Source organism: Netta rufina, assembly GCF_964035555.1.
Source record: "Netta rufina genome assembly, chromosome: 2".
NCBI classification, from domain to species: domain Eukaryota; kingdom Metazoa; phylum Chordata; class Aves; order Anseriformes; family Anatidae; genus Netta; species Netta rufina.
The window spans coordinates 111,847,359-111,868,242 of record NC_140124.1 but is presented as its reverse complement, the minus strand read 5'-3'; the positions used below and the strand labels follow the sequence as shown (position 1 = coordinate 111,868,242).

The following is a 20,884-nucleotide window of genomic DNA, read 5'->3' as shown; positions in this document are numbered from 1 at the left end:
TGATATATACTCCTGTAATTTAGTAATCTAGAGAGTTTATTCAGAGTTGAAATGTGGGGGGGGAAAAATGATGTTTCTAATGTAATTTATGCTTGTGTGTACTGTTACTTGCATATCAACAGTTAAAAAAAAAAAAAGTTGATGGACCGAAAAAGAAACATTGGTAATGGGCTTGATTTCCACTGTGAGCCAAGCCACAGGCAAGAACCAGTTGGAAAAATAGTGTAATATAGAAACAATGGCAGCCATATTGCAAAGATCAGTGACTGAGTGGTTGAATCCCTGAAAAAAAAAAAAAAAAAAAAATGGACAGGGAAGGGGAAAATGAAGAACTGCCCACTGTAGGAGAACATTGAGTTCAACACCATCTAAAGAACCTGGAGGTGCACACGTCCATGGGACCTGATAAGATTCATCCAAGGATGCTGGCGGATGAAGTTACTAAGCCTCTGCCCATCATATTTGAAAAATTTTTGTAGTCTGTTGAAGTTTCCACTGACTGGAAGAGGGGAAACATAACCCCCATTTTTAAAAAGGAAAAAAAGGAGTTCCCAGGAAACTACAGGCCAACTTCACTTCTGTGCTCAGAAAGGTCATGGAGTAGATCCTCCTGGAAACTATTCTAAGGCACATGGAAAACAAAGAGGTGACTGGGGACAGCCAACATAGCTTTGCTGAGGGCAGATCATGCCTGACAAATCCGGTGGCCTTCTACATCAGGGTTACAACATTGTTGGATAAGGGAGGAGGAACTTACACCATCTACCTAGGCTTGTGCAAAGCATTTGATACAGTCTCACATGACATCCTTGTGTCTAAATTGGAGGGACATGGATTTGGTGGATGGACCACTTGGTGCGTAAGGAATTGGCTGGATGGTTGCACTCAAGGAGTTGGTTCAATGTCCAAGTGGAGACCAATGATGAGTCATGCTCCGTAGGGATTGGTATTAGGACCAGTGCTGTTTAACTTCTTTTTTTGCGGCATGGACAATAGGATTGAGTGCACCCTCATGAAGTTTGCTAATGACACCAAGCCATGTGGTGCAGTCAACACATTGGAGGGAAGGGATGCCATCCAGAGGGATTTGGATAGGCTTGAGAGATGGGCCTGTGCAAACCTCATGAAGGCCAAGTGCAAGGTCCTGCATCTGGGTCAGATCAATCCCATGCACAAATACAGGTTGCAGGGAGAATGGATTGTGAGCAGCCCCGAGGAGAAGGACTTAGGGTTGTTGATTGATGAGAAGCTTAATGTGAGCAGGCAATGTGCTCATGCAGCCCGAAAGCCAACAGTATCCTGGGCTGCAGCAAAAGAACCATGGTCAGCAGGATGAGGGAGGTGATTCTTCCCCTTCACTCTGCTCTCATGAGACCCCACCTGGAGTATTGTGTTCCCCCGATAAAAGAAGAACATCAACATATTAGAGTGAGTCCAGAGGAAGTTCATTAGGGTGATCAATGGGCTGCAGTATCTCTGCTATGAAGACAGGCTGAAGGAGTTGGGGTTGTTCAGCCTGGAGAAGAGAAGGTTCCAGGGAGACCTTATATCAGCCTTCTAATGCCTAAAGGGGTCTACAGAAAAGCTGAGGAGGGGCTCTTCATCAGGGAGTGGAGTGATAGGGCCAGGAGTAACAGCTTTAAACTAAAAAAGATGTAGATTAGATATAAGGATTAAATTGTTTACAGTGAGGTGATGAAGTACTGTCACAGGTTGCCTGGAGAAGCTGTGGATGCACCATCCCTGGAGGTGTTCAAGGCCAGATTGGATGTGGCTTGGGGCACCATGGTCTAGTGGAAGTTGTCCCTGCCTGTGGCAGGGGGATGGAATTAGATGATCTTTAAGGTCCCTTCCAAAACAAACCAATCTATGATTCTACGATCCCATGATTTTATACAATCTCCCAAGTCTGATAAGACTACAAGAAAGACAAGGATCTCCTGGAAAGAGTTCAGCAGAGGGCAGCAAAAATGTTACAGGGCCTGGAGCATCTTCCCTATGAGGAAAGGCTGAGAGACCTTTCTGTTCCGCCTTGAGAAGAGAAGACTGAGAGGGGATCTTATCAATGTTTACAAATATCTGAAGTGTGGCAGACAGTGGGATTTGGCCAACCTCTTTTTGGTGGTTTGTGGTGATAGGACAAGGGGCAATGGTCAAAAAAATCTATCACAGGAAGTTCTGCACCAACATGCAAAAGAAATTCTTCACTTTGAGGGTGATGGAGCATTGGAACAGGCTGCCCAGGGAGGTTGTGGAGTCTCCTTCTCTGGAGATATTCAAGGCCTGTCTGAACACCTCCCTGGGCAACCAGCTCTAGGGAACCTGCTTTGGCAGGGGGGTTGGACCTGATGATCTCTTGAGGTCCTTTCCAATTCTGTAATTCTATAATTCTGTAATAAGAAAGACTTAGACCTGTTGGAATGAGTCCATGAGTCCTGAGGATGTCCATGAGGATGATCAGAGGGATGGAGCACCTCTCCTGTAAAGAAAAACTGAGAAAGTTGTGGTTATTTAGCACAGTGAAGAGGAGGCTCCAGGGAAAACATGTAACAGCCTGTAGTACCTAAAGAGAGCCCACAAGAAAGTTGGAGAAGGACCCTTTATCAGGGAGAGTAGTAATAGGACTTACAAGTAAAAGAGCATAGATTTGGATTAAATATTAGGAATAAATTTTTCACTCAGAGTGTGGTGAGGCACTATAACAGGTTGCCCAGAGAAGCTGTGGATGCCCCATCCCTGGAAGTGTTAAAGACCAGGTTAGATGAAGCGCTAATCAACCTGATCAGGAGGTGTCCCTGCCTATGGTGGGGGGTTGGAACTAGGGGATCTTTAAGGTCCCTTCCACCCCAAACCATTTTACGATTCAATAAAACTCTATGAGTAACATTTCTTTGGAAACCAAAGATATTATTTTACTGGGGAAATACATGTTAGGAGAGTATTTGTTGTATTTTCTATTTTATCTATGTGTAATTTAGAATATAAGGGAAAAAATGAAGTGTCACCAAGGTGATCAGCAGGTAGATTCACCATGTATCAACAGATAGTGGGAAGCAGTATTTATAGTTTGAAGACTGCCTTGCTGAAGGCCAATAGTTTTATTTGCCATGACAGCCTGCAAGTCATAGGATAGAGAACTGGTTTATAGGTTTTGTATCTCCAGTCATTGAATGAAATGTCTGCTTTGCCCAGGAAGTGTTTCCTGGAAATGTTATTGGCAGATATATGAGCATTTCTGTTGCTGAACCAACAGTAGGACACTGTTATTATCCTCTGTTAAAAAGCCTGTTCCAGTAGCTTTATCTCATAAAAAAATGAATGCATAAGTGTGCATTGGGATGAGTACATGTTAGGTAGAGGCCTAGCAAAGTAATAATCACAGGATTTGGTGTGACATTTTGCCAGTCCTCACATATATTCCTGACTTTTTTAACATTTGTTTTTTCAGCTCATAAGTATTTCTGTTTTTAACACACTGTTAAATGACACTGGCTCCCTGGGACAGATTATAAATGTGAGACAAAGGTATTGATGCTTGATTGTTTTTAATTGTGGGAGAAAAGAAAAACAAAACAAACAATCTTTCATGAGAGAGAGGGCATTCTGAAGAGCAACACTTAATTGTCTCCTTCTGAAGTGTTACTTTCCAATGCGCCCCTACTTTTGAAAATAAATGAAAAATAAACTCACACTTGGAATAAGAAACGTAAGTTTCTATGTCCCATGAGTGGAAGAAAATTGTGGGAGCATGAGAATTCCTCTGATCATACTCAGTGAAACCAAGTTGTGTACTTTATAAGAAGCAGGAACAATTTTAATATCTTATACTTCCTAATCCTGTTGCAACTTTGATCATTTCTCTTTTTACGCAATGACTATAACGGGACCTGACAAAGGGTAGATCAGTTGCACAGCTCAGATAGGTAACTTCTATGTTTTGCAATATCCTTTTCATTCTAATGATATCTTTCTCTCTATTTTAGACAAATATCACTTGCTGTGTCATAGCACATGGATTTCAGGACCGCCTGTGAAGAGGTAGGATCAGATATTTTTCCTTTCAAACAACAGTAGAATCAAAATCAATGCACTTTTAGTCCTTTTATTATGCAAAACACTATCTACCCTCTTTTTCTGAAATGAGAGGAATTATATAATCAGATGTAAGTTATGCAGTTGATCGCTTCATGGTGGCAGGCAGACTTTGTAGCAGAACATGAAAAATTTGCCCAGGTATATTCATCGCTAGCCTTCACCTCTGTCCACTCCAATTTACTTCTTCAGGCACAACATAGGTGCAAGTATTTATGTTTTATGTCAGCTTTGCTCTTAGTGACGTGTTTATATCTGAAAGTATGTACATGAATTAAAACATCAATGGGACAGAAATCTGTCTGTCACTGTTCAGCAAAATCAAAGGGAAAATGTAGGAGTATGGGAAAAGGGTGAGGAGAGAGGGGAAGCTGCAAAGTTGACCCATTGATAAGTAATTCTGTTTTGATTTGATGAGGTAAGAGAGTAATTTTCACTTAACATAGGTATAGTTTCATAATATCAATATTATGATGATAATAGTGATTTAGTTCCCCCACTCCGAGGATGGGGGGAAGTTCTTTTGTTTCTGTGTTCATACCAATTTTACCTTAAAAAAAAAAGACGAAAACACACACACACACACACACACACACACACATACACAAAGTAAATAAGATGCATTTGTATGTGATAAAAAGGGCATCATATTCTCTCAATGATTTTCTGTGGACAGATTGTTTTAAAATGTTTGTACAATGTTAGCAAGTGAGATCCACTGAGAACCATTTACACCAATTTACATAGCATTATTAAGATTTTAAAATACAGTTGCTTTTATACAGAGAATAACAAACAGTGGTTAAGAAGTTATGACTGGCAACAAGAAAACTGACCACAGCTTTAAGGGTGACCATGATTCCATGGAAAAAAAAAAAAAAGAAGTAAAAGGATGGGAAGAACAGTAGGACCAAGTACTAAATTCAGCTAAAAACAATTTTGGCTTGAGCATCTATGGGTGTAAATTAGATGGAAAAAGAGAAAATAAGCAGGATGAAGAACATGAAATCATGACAGCCTTCTGAAACTAACAGTGGGATAAAAAAATAATATTAGAGTGAAGCTTGTCTTTGGGAATGGGTAGTATGATTGCTTTCCAGGATGGTATGTGACAGACTTTAGTACATATACAATCTAAATACCATAATACAGTATAACTGAAATTATTTGCCTGGGAAAAAAAGCATTTCTGGCTAGGTTATTTTTTGTTTCACTTTTTTTCTCATGTATTTATTGAACAAAACAGATAGATACTGCTTATTTTCTTAGGATTTTTATGGTGTTATTTAAACTGCAGCCTAGTAGATATTATTTAGTGGCAATTAACTTCACTCTGTGCCCAGCAGCAATAATGACAACAGCCACAGAAAGATTACCTGGAATACGAGTCCTGTGCTAGCCGTTATAGTGCAAAAGTTTTTTGCAGATCTATTTCATTCACTATATGGCTTCTAGTCAGAGTGTTTGTTTCAAGTATAGGTCTTTAAAAATCACCTACTTTACTTGACTTTCCATGATAGACAATGGAAGGACAGAGTGACTCTTCCCACCCTAAAATGTTCATGATCTGGAGAACAAGCACCTTTAACTTTTAGATTAATAAAATAAAATGAAATAGATTCAAACCCAGTTTATTTGGTTTATGTAAAATGATCCCTATGCCACAAAACTAGTAGTGCTACTTCTAAGAAATTCTTCAAACTATTGTGATCTACATCTTTCCTTCTAAGCCAATCAAAGTTAATAAAATGCAGACTTTCAACCTACTTTCACAAAATACCGATGTCTAAGTAAAGCATCAATAGTCTTATGCTTACAGGTGTAATTTTTAACTAAATCCTCTGCACTATCATTGTAAGGTATCCTCTGCTTTGGTTGTTAGAGGGAAATACATCAAGCTGTATCTGACATCCCGTGAGCAGTGAGGCTATTGTAGCTGTGTGCCCACTGGTTCAACCAGTAGTGAGGCTGAAGTGGCAGTAGGTGTATGAACAGAGAATGCATATAAACTACATATATGCACATATCCTTCTATACGTGTATATGTATATACATGGCCAGCCACACTAATTAGATATAGACAGACACACAGAGCACTTGCACAAACACAGACATCCCCAGCAGCCTCATACTGCTACCCTTTCTGGCTGAGCACAATGGATGTAGACAGAGCCCCTATCCCAGGAAAAAAATGTTAGAAAGGAATTCAGTAAGACAGAGCACAGCCAGACAAGTGTGCTGACCAGAAACCTACTTACATGCAGCCAATACATTTTCGTATCCTTGTCCTTCTATTTTTCCATGTTTGTTCCTCCCAAAAAGACTTAAATACCTCCTTTGCTCTGCCTTTGGTTCCTCCCCTAAACATCCCATCCTGTGCAATCCAGAACTGACAGTCCCACAGCCCTAGGCAGAGACATTCTTTAGTCCTAAAAGTGGTCTGGCATTGTCTCATCGTGATGAAGGCATCAAAATGGGTTCATCACATTCATTACACCTGGAAACTGGGGCCAAGACTGTCCCAGGACAACCTTCGGAGGGGATCAGACAGGGTATCCCTCCAAGTCCTTGTTTTAGCTTCTCACCTGTCCCACATTATGTCTGTGTGCCCCTCCGGGCCTGTGGAGATGGGCCTTTGATAGGCTGATGGCTTCTGTGACAGGCCTGGCAAGGTGTTACTTGGACTGCCACCATCTGCAATTGTCTGTGTGTGTGCAGGCAAGACTTATCATGTAACCTAATTCTTGTGTTTTTCATCTAATTGATTACTGGAAGGGTTTGCATTTTTTTTTTTTTTCTCCACCGATGCAAACAGCTTCCTTTGAATTGCACTATCCAAGACTTAAGAAATTCCATAATAAGGTTGTTCATTTAAGTTCAGTATGAGAAGTAATCATCCATTCTGTCAGGTATTTCAATTCCAAAATGTCTTTAAGTCAAGACATTATCTTTAAAGCTTCTTGTAAAAGTGATGATAGAGACAAAAGAAGTACCACTGTGGCACTGACTCCTTAGTTAATTTACAGTGTCATTCCACTGGCACATCTTCAGCAATTGTTTAGTCACTTCAAGCTGTATTTTGTGTGCAACCACAATAGCTTTGTTCTCAGTTTATTTCATATTTATTTACTGATAGGAAATAGATTTTACTCCAGAGTATTTTTGTTTAATAGGTTATCTAGACAGTACATTTATAAGTTTAAATCTTCTTTGCCCTCTATCCCCAATTGCATCAAAGCTTTGATTATTCTATATACTATAGAAGTATAATCACTAGGCAGTTTTTTGATAATGGCAATAAAGTCTTCTATGAGGCCTTCGTCTTCTTCCCTTCTTTCTTTCTTTTCTTCTGAATATCTTATTGCCCATCTTTCCCCATCCTCCAGAGACCTGTAACCTCCACCAACAGAAGAACTGAGATCGCTCTCCCAAAATGATGAGTAGGGCTTAGACTCTCCTCACTGGTACTTCCATCCCCATCCTTGCTTATGGCAGTAAGTGTTTTGAATTTAGTTTCAAATAGCATAAAACCAAAATATTCCACATGGATGCACAAAGGACAAAGCACATTATTCATGATGTCCATGACATATTCGATGGCTCACCACATGCAATGGTTACTTGGGAAGACAAATGCTATAACTCCTAATGTGCCCCCTTCCTTCATCTTCACCCAGTTTTTATTGGTGAGCACGGCATCGTATAATAACACCTTGGTCCATTTGGGTCAGATGTCCTGGCCATATTCTCTGCCCTCCCAGCTTCCTGTGTACTTGCAGGCAGGGCAGTGTGAAAAACAGAAAAGTCCTTTGGCACTGTGCAAGCACTGTTCAGCAATAGCTAAAACATTGGAGTGTTATCAACAGTGTTTTCATCTCAAATCAAAGAAATTGCACCATACAAGCCACTGTGAAGAAAATTAGCTATCTCCCACGTCAAACAAGTACATCTGTTCATTCTAAATAACTGCTACTCCGGTGCATTGGGCATCTTCGTAGGAACTGTAGTCCTTTTCTAGTACCAATGCTTTCATGAATCCCTTATTTTTTTCTAGTGGCAACTATCACAGAATGATTAATGTTGGAAGGGACTTACAGAGGTCAACTTGTCTGACCCCCTGCTCAAGCAGGGCCACCCAGAGAAGGTTGTCCAGGCCCATGTCCAGGTGGCTTTTGAAGATCTCCAAGAAGTGAGACTCCAACCTCTCTGGACAACCTGTACCATTGCCCCATCACTGCACATAAAGAAGGGCTGGCTGGTGTTCTCATCTGCTTGTTCTACTTAGGTGACTTGTGACAGAAACACACTATAATGTCACCTTTGGTGTCTAGTGATATTTGGTCTGAGATTTGGACAATGATGGTCTTGCCTACATACAGATATCTGCACATGCAGTTTGTGTTAAGTTCTCACAGCAAATCTGAATAGTGCAGGCAGCGGAGCATAGTGAATAGCCTCAAGTCCCTAAACTTGATGATCAGCTCAATTGCTCTTTATGCTTTATTGACTTTAATGAACAGTTCTTCATTGATTATAATGAGAGCTTAGAAGACAGATACAGTTTGGTGTCAATTTCAACATGATTCTGATGATTATTTTCTTCCTAAGAATTTTATCTGTAGACTATGCTGCTTTTCAAGGGATTTTGAAGTGGTTTTATTCTTCAATAAAACACCTTCTGTGTTAAATAATATTAAAAAAATAAATAAATCTACAAATGTACAACACTTTCTAAGGAATTATTCTGGATTCCCTACTCTTTTCCTTCCTTCACTGATGAGTAAATGTGTACACTGTACTGGTTCTTGTACAACAGCTGTTGAATTGTCTTATTCAACAATTTTCAAGCCAAAAGGCTATTCAACTCCTCTTTTATCCTTTACCCAGAGCTTTCTGAACTTCATGAGAGCATAAATCACTAAAGTGATTTAAAGTCACTAGGTTCTTTAAACTCTTGCCTGTATTCACTTGACCTTATTCTATATTCTGAAAACTGTTGCTTGGAAGGTAACTTCAGTCTCTGACATGATTCTGTCCTCTCCATTGAAAATACCCTTCTGATAAAATCAAAGACTTAGGATGGTTATGCTGCAGTAGTATCTTTTAGTAGTATCTCCCTAGGGAATGCTGTGTTTTTTTTCTCTCTCTCTCCTTTTTTTTTTTTGGTTTTTTTTTTTTTTTTTTGTTTTTTTTTTTTTGTTATGGTATTTTCTCTGTATTTTGTGAGCAAGCAGCATTGGCTGCTTTCTAACTTTTCTAACTTCATTGCTTTTGAAATCTCATTCTGTACTTCTAATACCTTGGCTTTGGTTGTTCTTTTTGGCTTTTTTTTTTTTTTCCCTAAGATCACTATAAAATCATTGAAATTAGTGAGTATATTTGTTTTAACATTTGTTATCTATTTATCTGATTACAATACTTCCACTGCTTCTTTGAAGATTTGCTTTGATATTTTAAGCCGTTGTCTCCTGCTTTCTGAATCCTATGAATATTTCTATAGACTTCACAAACTTTATAATGATGTGTTCACAGCTCAAGTTTTATTTCAACATCCATCTTGTTGGTTTTTTTTTTTTTTTTTGTCTGTCACAGAATGCATTTTATTTTTTAAGCAATCTTTTGTCTTTCTCATTACTTTCTTTAATAAATCTTGTTATACACTGTTTTAGACTGTCTAGTCTCCATTGTGCCAGTTTATGATCCACATATTTCAGCTTAAGCTAGTGATTTCCTTTCTTTATAAATGCTTTCAATTTGCTATGCTGGGATTTCTAAGACCTTAGGTTTTGTTTTTGTGTTTTTCTAAATCCAGCTTCAACTCATAATTTAATCCTAAAACCACAACACAGAAAAAGACATTATTTATGATGAATTTATGATGCCTGTGAGAATGTCTTATTAATAAACTAATTAAATTTGAAGAATACATGTGAATATATATGCAAAGAAACACATACATGCTCACAATAGCCTTCAGTTTTATATTGGCCTATCTCTTGGCTTCAATTGTAATGATGTAATCTAGTTCAGTAGCTCATTGGCAATTCAGGAATTAAAACTTGCTTATTTATAGTGTCAAAAAAATATTTTTTTTCGCTCTAAAAAGGTACCTTAATTCAAAAAGATGTTCTCATACATACAGGTATATTTATGTAAATGCAGATAAATATGTGTTCGTTTTCCAAATGTCCAATTTGCATATTGAATTAATCAGACTGTACGAAACATAGAAAATTCACTGTAGGACTTTATTCTTTTGAGAAAACAATTTAGGAAGAATGCCATAGCCAAATATTCATACCTGGGAAATCATAGAACGAAAGAGAGAAAGAGAGAAAGAGAGAGAGAAAGAGAGAGAGAAAGAAAGAGAGAAAGAGAGAAAGAGAGAGAGAGAGAAAAAGAAAGAAAGAAAGAAAGAAAGAAAGAAAGAAAGAAAGAAAGAAAGAAAGAAAGAAAGAAAGAAAGAAAGAAAGAAAGAAAAAAAGAAAGAAAGAAAGAAAGAAAGAAAGAAAGAAAGAAAGAAAGAAAGAAAGAAAGAAAGAAAGAAAGAAAGAAAGAAAGAAAGAAAGATTGAGTCCAAATTTGATATTTTCTTTAGTTCTTTCAGGTTGGAGTGTAGAATTCATGTTCAGGAAACAACTTCTTGTCCTTTGGGTTGGAAAATATTAGTACCTGATACAACAGGCTCTGAATGACAAGCTGAACACATCCCTGTGTATCTGGGCTATATTTTTGACAGTGTAAGTGCTTTTCACCCGCACTAGCAACACTCTCACAGAAGGAGTAGCTGGACCATTTAAAAACATCCTTTCTGTGGTTCTGACATGTATTCCTACCTCCTGTATTCATTTCCATTACCGTCTTATACCTTTTGATTCAATTTCCTTTTTCATTATTATACCTGCCATTATAAAACAGTGACAGGCATATCTCCATATGCCCAGAGGTCAGCTTCAGTTCAAATACGCATCCTAAGGTGCATCTGAAGTGAATTACCTACATATTTAAAGCAGTCTCTGCAACCATTCTCCTTATTGGTATCAGATTCTTGATGGTAAAACTAAATTTCAGGGCTCTAAGCTAAACTGCAGAGGTTTGATATATTTTTGAAGACACCAACCAAAGCTGAAACTAAAAGTTTGGGTCATTTTGCATAGAAAATGTGTTGACAGATCTTTTTTTTCCTTTCTTTCTCCTACTGGTTCACAAACTGAACTATTCTTGGGTGCCTACTGAAGTGACAAGGCCCTTTTACTGGTCTGAAACTCGAAGTAGTAAAAATAACTACGTTGTTTTATTAACAACGAGCAAAAGTAATAGATAAAATAGTTTAACCAAAAAATTCATTTATTGAAAACTAATGGAGATTAACTAAAATAGCCTGGGATACTCATTAGGTCTCCTCCAGAACAAAACACTGGAAAATCACTGGAAAAGTTTTAGATTACTTTTTTTTTTTTCTTTTTTTTTTTTTCTTTTTTTCTTTTTTTTTTAATGTGAATGACAAAGAAAACAAAAAAAAAAAGGGGGGGGGGGGAGGGAAGGGGAGGAATCAACATAAAAAAAAAAATCTTTAATAGAAAATCTGCTACTAACCTTATTTAGGTCAGATAAATTTTAAAATATTGATGTTTGATGTCCTGCACAAAACTGACTCTGAAACCAATAGGTAACATTAAAGACATGTCTCATACAGTATTTATTTGGGTATATGTTTAGTAGAGAACTATGCTACTACCTTAAAAGTACAAACTATAGCTTTAGCAGAATCACAAAGTCACTGAGAGTTCGAGGCTGGAAGGGACCTCTGGAGGTCATCTGGTTGAACTCCTTGCTCAGGCAGGGCCACCCTGAGCAGGCTGCCCAGGCCCACGTCCAAGGAGGAAGATCCACAGTAATGCTGGGCAATCTGTGCCAGTGCTCTGTCAGCTGCACATAAAGAAGTACTGCCTGGTATTAAGAGGAAGCCTCCTGTGTTGCAGTTTTTGCCCATTGCCTCTTGTTCCGGCTCTGGGCACCACTGAAAAGAGCTTGGCTCCATCCCCTTTGCTCTCTCCCTTCAGGTATTTATAGACTTTGATGAGATCCCTATGAGCCTTTACTTCTCCAGGCTGTACAGTCCCAGCACTCTTTTGTATGTATTTCTTCTGCAATTAATTCCTAAATATTTGTGAAGGCCATATATATTGCACCAAGCTGTTAATAGTACATGAACATTTATAAATTCCTTTAAGGAAAGTTGTTAGGGACAGATCTTATACACAGCCAAGATGGTGATGTTTTATGAATCAGAGTATAATGGAGCAAGGTTTTTAAAACACCTTTTTTCACTGCCTTGTTGCTAATAATGATCTGAGTGTGACCGTATTCTTTGCAGAAGCAGCCTGCCTTGAGGGCTCTCCTACTTGCACCTTTCTCTGATAAGAGTCTGAACAAGAAAGTAAGAAAGTTCAACACACAGAGCAAATAGAGATCAGTTTTCAGTCCCTCTTATAGTTACATTAGATCAGGAACAGCAAGCAATTTCTAAACTCCTACCAAGGACATCAGCTCTTGCCAAATTAGTGTTCCTTTGTACCTGAGCTACAAGGGTGTAGAATCAGATGGCAGAGGCAGTACTGCACAGGTGAAAAATTTGCTGCATCTGTCACTTAGGTATGGCTACCTTCCTTCATCACTGCTTTGGTTTGAAGTCACTTACTGCTCTCCCATGTAAAAACCTATTCTTTCACCACTGTATCTTACTTCCTTATCCATTCCTTAGCCTACCTAAACCACTTCATTAGCATATGCAACTTTTAGCATTCAGTTTTCTTGCCCTCTTTACAACAGGTGCCTAACTCTGTAAATAGGCTGAAGAAAGTAGGAAGGTAGAAGTATTAAGCAGGGCATTATGGGCTCGCTGTAACAGGTAGTCAAGGTGTATTGGCTTTACAGAATGCTAGCAGCTGAACTAATGCTTGTATGCCCATGTCTGTTGCAAGGCGATGCAGTTTATCATACATTTGAGCACCAGAGGATGCGTTGCCTGACCTCACACTGACAGTTACAGTAGCTCAGCTGATGTGACATATGCTATTTTATTGCTGTAGGCCAGGGGCAGGGCAGGGCCCTCTGCCAATGAAACACAGACAGCTTGAAGGGAAAATTTTAGTACACCCTCTTGTGGAATCTCATAAAAATTAGTAATGGGAACAAAAGCTAACATCAGCCACAACCTTGCACCCCTGCACCTGATCTACAGGCATGCCATCTAAGCTTTTCACATGTAAGAGATGGGGGGGGGGAGGGGGAGAGAGGAGGTGAAAAGACTAGGCAGCCTGCCTGATCTTCCTTCTGCAAGGGTAATTTTACTGGGGTCACATGGATGCCAAATGTTGATGTACACTGTGATTTTACATGAAAACATATATGCGGGATATCTTCCCTGAGTTCCAGCTCAGGATACAGGAATTTATGTCCTTATTTGATTCAGTGTCCTAAATGCTTTGAGGAAGGGAAAAAGAATAAAAAAGAAATGTCAGGAGATAAAACATAATGAAACAAAGTCTTTGTTTTTAAGGACTTGTCTTGAGCTTATCTAAAGAAACTGAACTACATTTTTAGCATTGTCTTTTAGGATCTTCTCCTTTACGTGGCTGTTAATACTGCTCTCAGGTAGCAGAGGGAAAGAGGTAGCATAATTGAAGCTTTAATTTTGAACTGTGTCATAAACCATCTTTCATAAAGCCCAACAACAGTAAAGTGGTTCATTACATTTTAAAGTGTCTGATGTAAATAAGTTCCCTGAATTTGTGTGATCAATCTTCCCAAGGGCCAAAATATTTTGCTGTTCCCAAGCTTGGCTCTTGTTAAGACTGAATAGACTCAGCCCACATGCATTTGGAAACTGACTTGAATTTTAATTTATTTTTTCCTAATGCCTAATTGTGTCTGCTATGGTTATGCGCCTCTTAATTCCCCCAAAGAAGCCCCTCAGCTTTGTGCAAAGATTCATTGGAGACTTTATAGGGTAATTGACCAAACAAGAAATGTGCAGTCAAGTAAGGCAGAGCTACCTACTAAAATCATTGCATCAGAGGCAGAATTTATCCCTTTGCCAGTTATCCAGGGGAGGACAGAAGACAAGTCTGCAAACATTTACTGCAGGAGAAAGGTATTTTATAAGCAGTATATGTTTGTAGGCCAGCCTCTTTTGTTTGACTGTAGCTACATGTATTTACAGCTCACTCTGTTCAACTTCCACTATCACTTACTGCTTACTCCACAGGTCCATGGAAAGAAAGAGTCTTCTTAGTCAGTAAAGCAAAAGATACAAGGAGAAAGAGCAGAACAATTTAACTATATTACATTCTCCTTGTTTTAATTTTGTAAGATTTTAAGTATGCTATGAGAGGGAATTTTCCAGTGGTACTGAAAACTCCTAACTCCTTTTGCTGATCCATTGATTTTATTTGTCCATGTCAATCAGTTTCTACCCCATCCCTTTGCAAAAAATACACATAAGTACTAAACAAGGCAGTATGCTGTCTTCTGACAAGAGCACCCCCTGACATCTGTATGAGTTCAGCATGAGGAACTCTTTTTTTTTTTTTCCTGAAAATGAGAATAAAATCTCTCAAATTATACATATTTCCTACTGCTGATCAAGGGAAAACATTTTCATAAGTTTGAGTGTTGAACATGGAGCAGAAGTAAAAGGAAAGTTCATCAGTGAAGAATATTACACAAAGCTATTTTAAGATTGTCCTTGACCTCTTTTAATGCCTCTTGATAGCAATTTAAACTTTTCTTTTTCCAGTTGCGTACTGTCAGTTCCATATTTGTGTTTGTTCTCTTCATGCTAGGGATGAAGTTATCTGAGTGTATTATGGGGAGATCTTCCAAATGCTCTTTTAACCTCTTGTCTGAGAAAGAGCCCTTAGATTCAGCCAGGTCAGCCATGGCAGAGAAAGTTCACAGCATGAATTTTGTTTCCTTGATCTCCTCTCAAGTCAACTTTTTTTTTTTTTTTTTAATAGTGGATTGAAATCTGAAAACTGACCTGAATGAAGACAATTTAAGTTCTATTATTGACATTGATGAGTCCAAACTTTTAAACCATTTTTAATGAAGAATGATTTTCTGAGATACGACACGATTACATATATATTTGTATCTATGCATATAGGTATAGTTATCCAATACTAGTAAATTCCATGTTATAATGCTGAATTCTTTCATTATTTGTAGGCAAATTCCTAATACCCCAAATGCCCTACCAACATAACTTCCACTTATGAATCATTATACAGAGTGCTATCTTCAACACAGCCTTCAGGGAAAGATTATTACATGCTGTGGGTGCTTACACATTCAGATTTTTTCACTGCTCAGACCTCTTATTGATGGTGCCCCAAAAGTAGAACATATAAGTACTGCAAACAAAGATTCTGTTAAATTGTTTGAAAACCACTTACTGTATACTGAAGAATCCTACAAAATTTCTGACCTCTAGCCATAAATGTAAAATACAGAAGTGAAGCATGAATTAAGTTACTGGAAGGAGTTGCATTCTTTGATCTCTTTTCTCTCATTCTTAACTTCAGCATTCTCATTTGACAAGTACTATAAAAGCATAAGTCAGCATTGTGCTCACAGTTAGGAAAAGCTCACAACAGTTTCACACGTAGGCTGTTACTGCTTAGAACTCATTAGTTTGGAGGTATTAAGCAATTATATGTCCTTCTGTGTCAAAATTGGTGCAGTATGCAGGAATATCAGCTTATATAAGTGAGGTGTCATCATTTAATCCAAAAACGGAGACTGAGTGTAGCTGCCTGTGGTGGTTTTACTCAGCTGGGCAGCTGAGCTCCACCACAGCCACTCTCTCACTCCCTCTCCTCAAAAGGAAAGGGGGAGAAAATGTGATGACAAAGGCTCAAGGGTTGAGATAAAGACAAGGAGATCACAGGCAAAAAAAAAAAAAAAAAAAAAAAAAAAAAAAAAAAAAATCAACATAGGGAGATTAATATAATTTATTACCTATCACTACCAGACAAGATTCAAAATCTACGGGCAAACTAAAATCACCATTCCCCCTATCCACTCTCTTCTTCATCTTCCCCCAGAGTGGCACAGGGGAACAGGGAATGGGAGCTGAGGTCAGTCCCTAACGCTTTGTCTCTGCCACTCCTTCATGGTCACTCTCTGCCCCTGCTTCACCTGGAGTCCCTCCCACGCGATGGCATCCTTCCTGAACTGATCCTATGGGGGCTGCCCACAGCAGCTCTTCAAGAACTGCTCTCACATGGCTCCATACCAGGGGGTCCTTATTTCAAGAGCAAACTGTTCTGGCACAGGTCCCCTACGGGTGTCAGCTTCCCCCAAACGCCCCGCTCCTGCAGGGGCTCTCCATGGGCTGCAGCCTCCTCCAGGCCACATCCACCTGCTCCACCAGTGGCTCCTCCACGCTCTGCAGCTTGGAGATCTGCGCCATGTGCTGCAGGGGGCAGCCTGCTCCACCCAGGGCCTCTCCACAGGCCCCAGGGGAACTTCTGCTGCATGCCTGGAGCACCTCTTGCCCTCCTTCTGCACTGCCCTTGGGGTCTGCGGGGCTGGTTCTCATTCCTTGCTCTCCCAGCTGCTGTTGTCCAGCATTTTTTTCCCCCCTTTGTTAAGTCTGCACTCCCAATACACTGCCCCGAAGATAAAAAAAGGAGTGTTGTAAAATCATTGGGCAGAATAGAAAATATTTTGATTTTAAATTTTAAAAATCTGCCTTCACTCAGTGCTACCACAGCCATTTTTTCTCTTGTATTCTAAGCACCTGGTAATAGTTTTGGATACCTGTTGATGTATTTGTGGATGGAGTCTGGCAATACAGCATGCTAACCAAGAAAACTTTTTTTCTTTATTCCTTTCTTTGAAGACAAAGACAGGGATTTGTTTGCTGCAGGATGGTAACCAGGAGCCTTTCAAAGTGCGACTGCACTTAGCCAAAGATATTCTGATGATCCAGGAGCAGGATGTGATCTGTGTGTCTGGTGAGCCTTTCTATTCTGGTGTAAGTAGTTTTTATTTATTCTTTTAAGATGTACTTTATGAAGAGTAAAAATACTGTGTGTGTGTACATGGGCATGTGTGTGTGCGTACGTATGTATGCATTTAATCTCAGGTTAATATTTAATTTTACATTTTTAACACCGAGTATATTTTAGTATAACATCTACTGAGAGTAAATCCTGGCAATGCCCATCTAGGAAGCAGCAATAACAACAAATAAGTTAAATGCACAACTACACTATTGTTTCTGTGCACTGACCCTTGAATCCTGGTGCCACTTAATACAGTTAGGCAGTGACTTTTACAAAAACAAAACAAAACAACAACAACAAAACAGATGTACTCAGATATCTGAGTATTGTCTGTGGAGTTGGTAAGACAGCTGATGGTTCACTGTTATGGTAGGGCTTTACTGGATCAAGGTACACCAATGTTATGTTATCCTTTGTTTGCTTCATATTGTAGTATAACACTTTGTAGATATTGTCAGCCGATGATGTGAGGGTCACCAGTTGAACTGGCAAGTTGCTTTAATACAGATGGACTTCAGCTGGAACAGTGCAGTAGTGTGATTTATACATTACTGCTTTACATGATGTGTCAGATCTCTTATTTTGCATTGTATAGAATTTTGTGGATAAGCAACTAGGTCTGTAGACAAGTATTTGGAAGATCTGTGAAATGTAATGTAGAATAATATTGTAGTTTTTTGAATTATTGTAATAAGCTTTTATGTAGAAGATAGCAAAATAAAAAACAAAAAAAAAAAACATTTTCTATTCATTTATAAACACATGCTGTAATTATATTTTTTAGAGTGGTTATTTTTTTTGAAACTTTTATGAACATTTTGTTCTCCCTTTCAGCTTAATAAAATTATTGTAGGATTTCATGTTAAATCTTCTGAGGCATAGTGCTATAATACCTGTTAATGCAGACATACTCTGACTAATATTATGTCTGTCTATGTTATTATTTAATAACAGCTGTTTCCACATCACTATGTCTCTAAATACAAGTATAATAAAAAGATAAAAATCAAAATATAGCAATTAATTGGTAGAACGTTAGTGGTGCTGACAGTATGGAAAATTAATGGAAAAATTGGAGAGGAATCCATCTCAAAGTGAATGTTTTTGATCATTTCTCTGAAACAAGAGCAACATACTCTTTATGGTGTCTCCATACATATTGGGTTTATTTGCATGACAAATCTGTCTTTTGACCATTTCATGCTGTACAAGTACAATTTATTAATACAAGTCTGTGAGTTGTATATGGAATAAAGATGGTCCTTTTACTAATCAGACTGTTCCTTGACATACAGGATGTCTAGAAACCCAGGCAGAAAGAAGTTACGAGTTCAAGCATTGGCTATAGCTATAGCTGGTCAATTAGCATCACACGCTACAGCACTTTTACTCCAACAACACCATTCTGATTTTATTAAAAGATTGTATCACTCAAAAATATGTCTTTCATTATTGTGCTGTAATATCTATTACTTCTGCTGAATTTTGCATTTAAATGTCTTCATGAAATGCATATTTATTTTTTTCCCATTTCACTCTTACAGTTTTTTTCCTCTTTAGTTTTGCAACAGAAACAGTGAATGATTGCTTTACTGATTACACACCCTCTATTGTATTTGCATATTGGATGCATAACTCATTAACTGATTGATATTAATATGGTGATGAGGAGTTTCTTTTCTATTGTCAGTATTCATTGTTAGGCCAGTAACTCTGGAGGCCTTTACCCTGATTTCCTCTGGGATTAAGACTAGGCCTTGAATCAGTAGGTTCATTGTAGCTAAGGATGATTGGCATTTCATAGATAGTTAACTGTCCTTTTGTCACAGACCATTTAAATCCTCTGGAATTATTTGTTGTGATTATTTGTCTAATCATGTATAGCATGATCAGACAAGTCCCACAGTCTTACTTTTTTACTTTTTTTTTCTTCATTTTTATTCTTGCTGTTATTAAGCTTCTTTTTGTTTGTTGCTTTTTGTTTGTTTATTGTTTGCTTGCTTGTTTTTCTTTTACTTTGCTTGGTGATTTTTCTTTGTTCTTGGTGTCATTCTAGATGATGGACCACATCTATTTTACTTTAACATACTTTAGACAGACCGAGTGGTTTCATTAGAAAATAACGTTGAATGCCTCATTGAATAAACTCTGAAGAATAAAAATAAAATTTGTAGCTGAGGAACAATAGCGGTAAATTTTACAGACAGTAAAACACCTTTTTAATCTTTCAAAAATAATCTTTAAATAATTTGATTACAAGGTTTTACTTCACTGTTTAGGAACGAAAGACTGTTACTATATTTCTAGTTTGGAACAGTGGCTCTTCTGTGTGTTGAGTCTGAATCAATTTGCATGCTCCTCTGTGCAGGAAAGACTTTAAACAGCCACTTAACTTTCCCGCGGTATCCTGATTTGTATCCTGCAGAATAATTTAAGTGAAGCAATGAACCCTTAGGAGTGAGGTGCTACTTAATTTGAGTACATGGAATAAGGAGCTAGTTGCTAATAATAAAAAAAAAATAATAAATAATAAAAAGAAAGTACACTTTCTTTTTAGTGGAAAACAATTCTAATTTCCCCAAACTAAAGAGGGGCAAAGGAACCTTGTCTCTCCTATCACTGCATGCAGTTTGGAGTAAGAAAATAAAATATGTGAAAGATTATAAGCAGCATAGCATTAAACTAAAAAAGAAAGCATCTGTTTCTTTAGTAGGTTGAACAGAATAATGTTCATGAGGATCCTATACCAATCACGCCTGAAGCAATTCCATGAAACATCATAGAAAGATAGTTCAAACAACCACAGATTAGATCTAAATTTCCGTATCAGTTGCACCAAGTATTACAGACATTTCTTTATGTATACAAGATGAGAGACATGCTTTCCAAGAAATAGAAACATTGTGGATTCACTATTATGCTACTAGTGGGTATCTGATTTGAACTCCAGTGCAAATAAACAAGTGAGATGAGAATATTTTGTGAAACTCAAAAGTCTAGAAGGCAGTGTCTTTATAAATGCAAATTAAATCCTTGCCTGTGGAGGGTTTTGATATTATGGGAAGTGCATATCTGGCTTTTGACTAGTGTATTTGCTGAAGATACTCCATGTGAGAAAATTGGAAGATGAGCCCAGTGACTGTTAGGTCAGGTAAATTTTTCTTTCTCCTAAAGTAGACTCACACAACATCTGTTCATAATTGTGGTGCTGCCAACACATAGCTTTCTTATAATCATCAGAAATTTCTATAGACGTCACTTGTAGTACAGTACAGTCAGGATTTTTATTCATTTCACTTAAAAAAGAAATTCCCTGAAAACAGCTGAACCACATATACCACATGTGAACTTCATTGTTATTGGTAGCAGAATAATTTTTATTTTTTTATTTCATTTTAAATGTATTCCTTGAATTGCATGAAATTTTACTCACAAAATTTTACTATGTGATGTTCAAGAGGACAATGCGTGATAAGGCGAAACACAGCCTTTTTAGGTGTATGTGTAAATAGACCAGGATTGCCTGATACTGTCCTTGCTGAAAATTAGGACAGGAGGGGGGATCCCCTAAGATATAGAGTGTCTGGTTTGAAACACAAATCTTCAGTAGGCTAATTCCTAGGAAATGTTTTAATCTTTACTGTTCCAGAATCATGTTTGTTTGTTTGTTTGTTTTGCAGTTAATCCTTACAGTTTCTATCACCTTTTGAAACTCA

The 20,884-nt window shown here is 38.0% G+C and overlaps 1 protein-coding gene across 1 annotated transcript in view; it reads left to right on the top strand.

Annotated features, from left to right (window-relative positions):
• SNTG1 (syntrophin gamma 1) overlaps positions 1 to 20,884 on the top strand; it is a gene marked incomplete at both ends in the record, with an annotated part of 193,048 nt that overhangs the window by 13,632 nt on the left and 158,532 nt on the right. Inside the window, one exon of the mRNA XM_084281661.1 lies at positions 17,003 to 17,137. Coding sequence (XP_084137787.1) covers positions 17,003 to 17,137 — 135 coding nt within the window. The remainder of the gene's footprint in view (positions 1 to 17,002; positions 17,138 to 20,884) is intronic.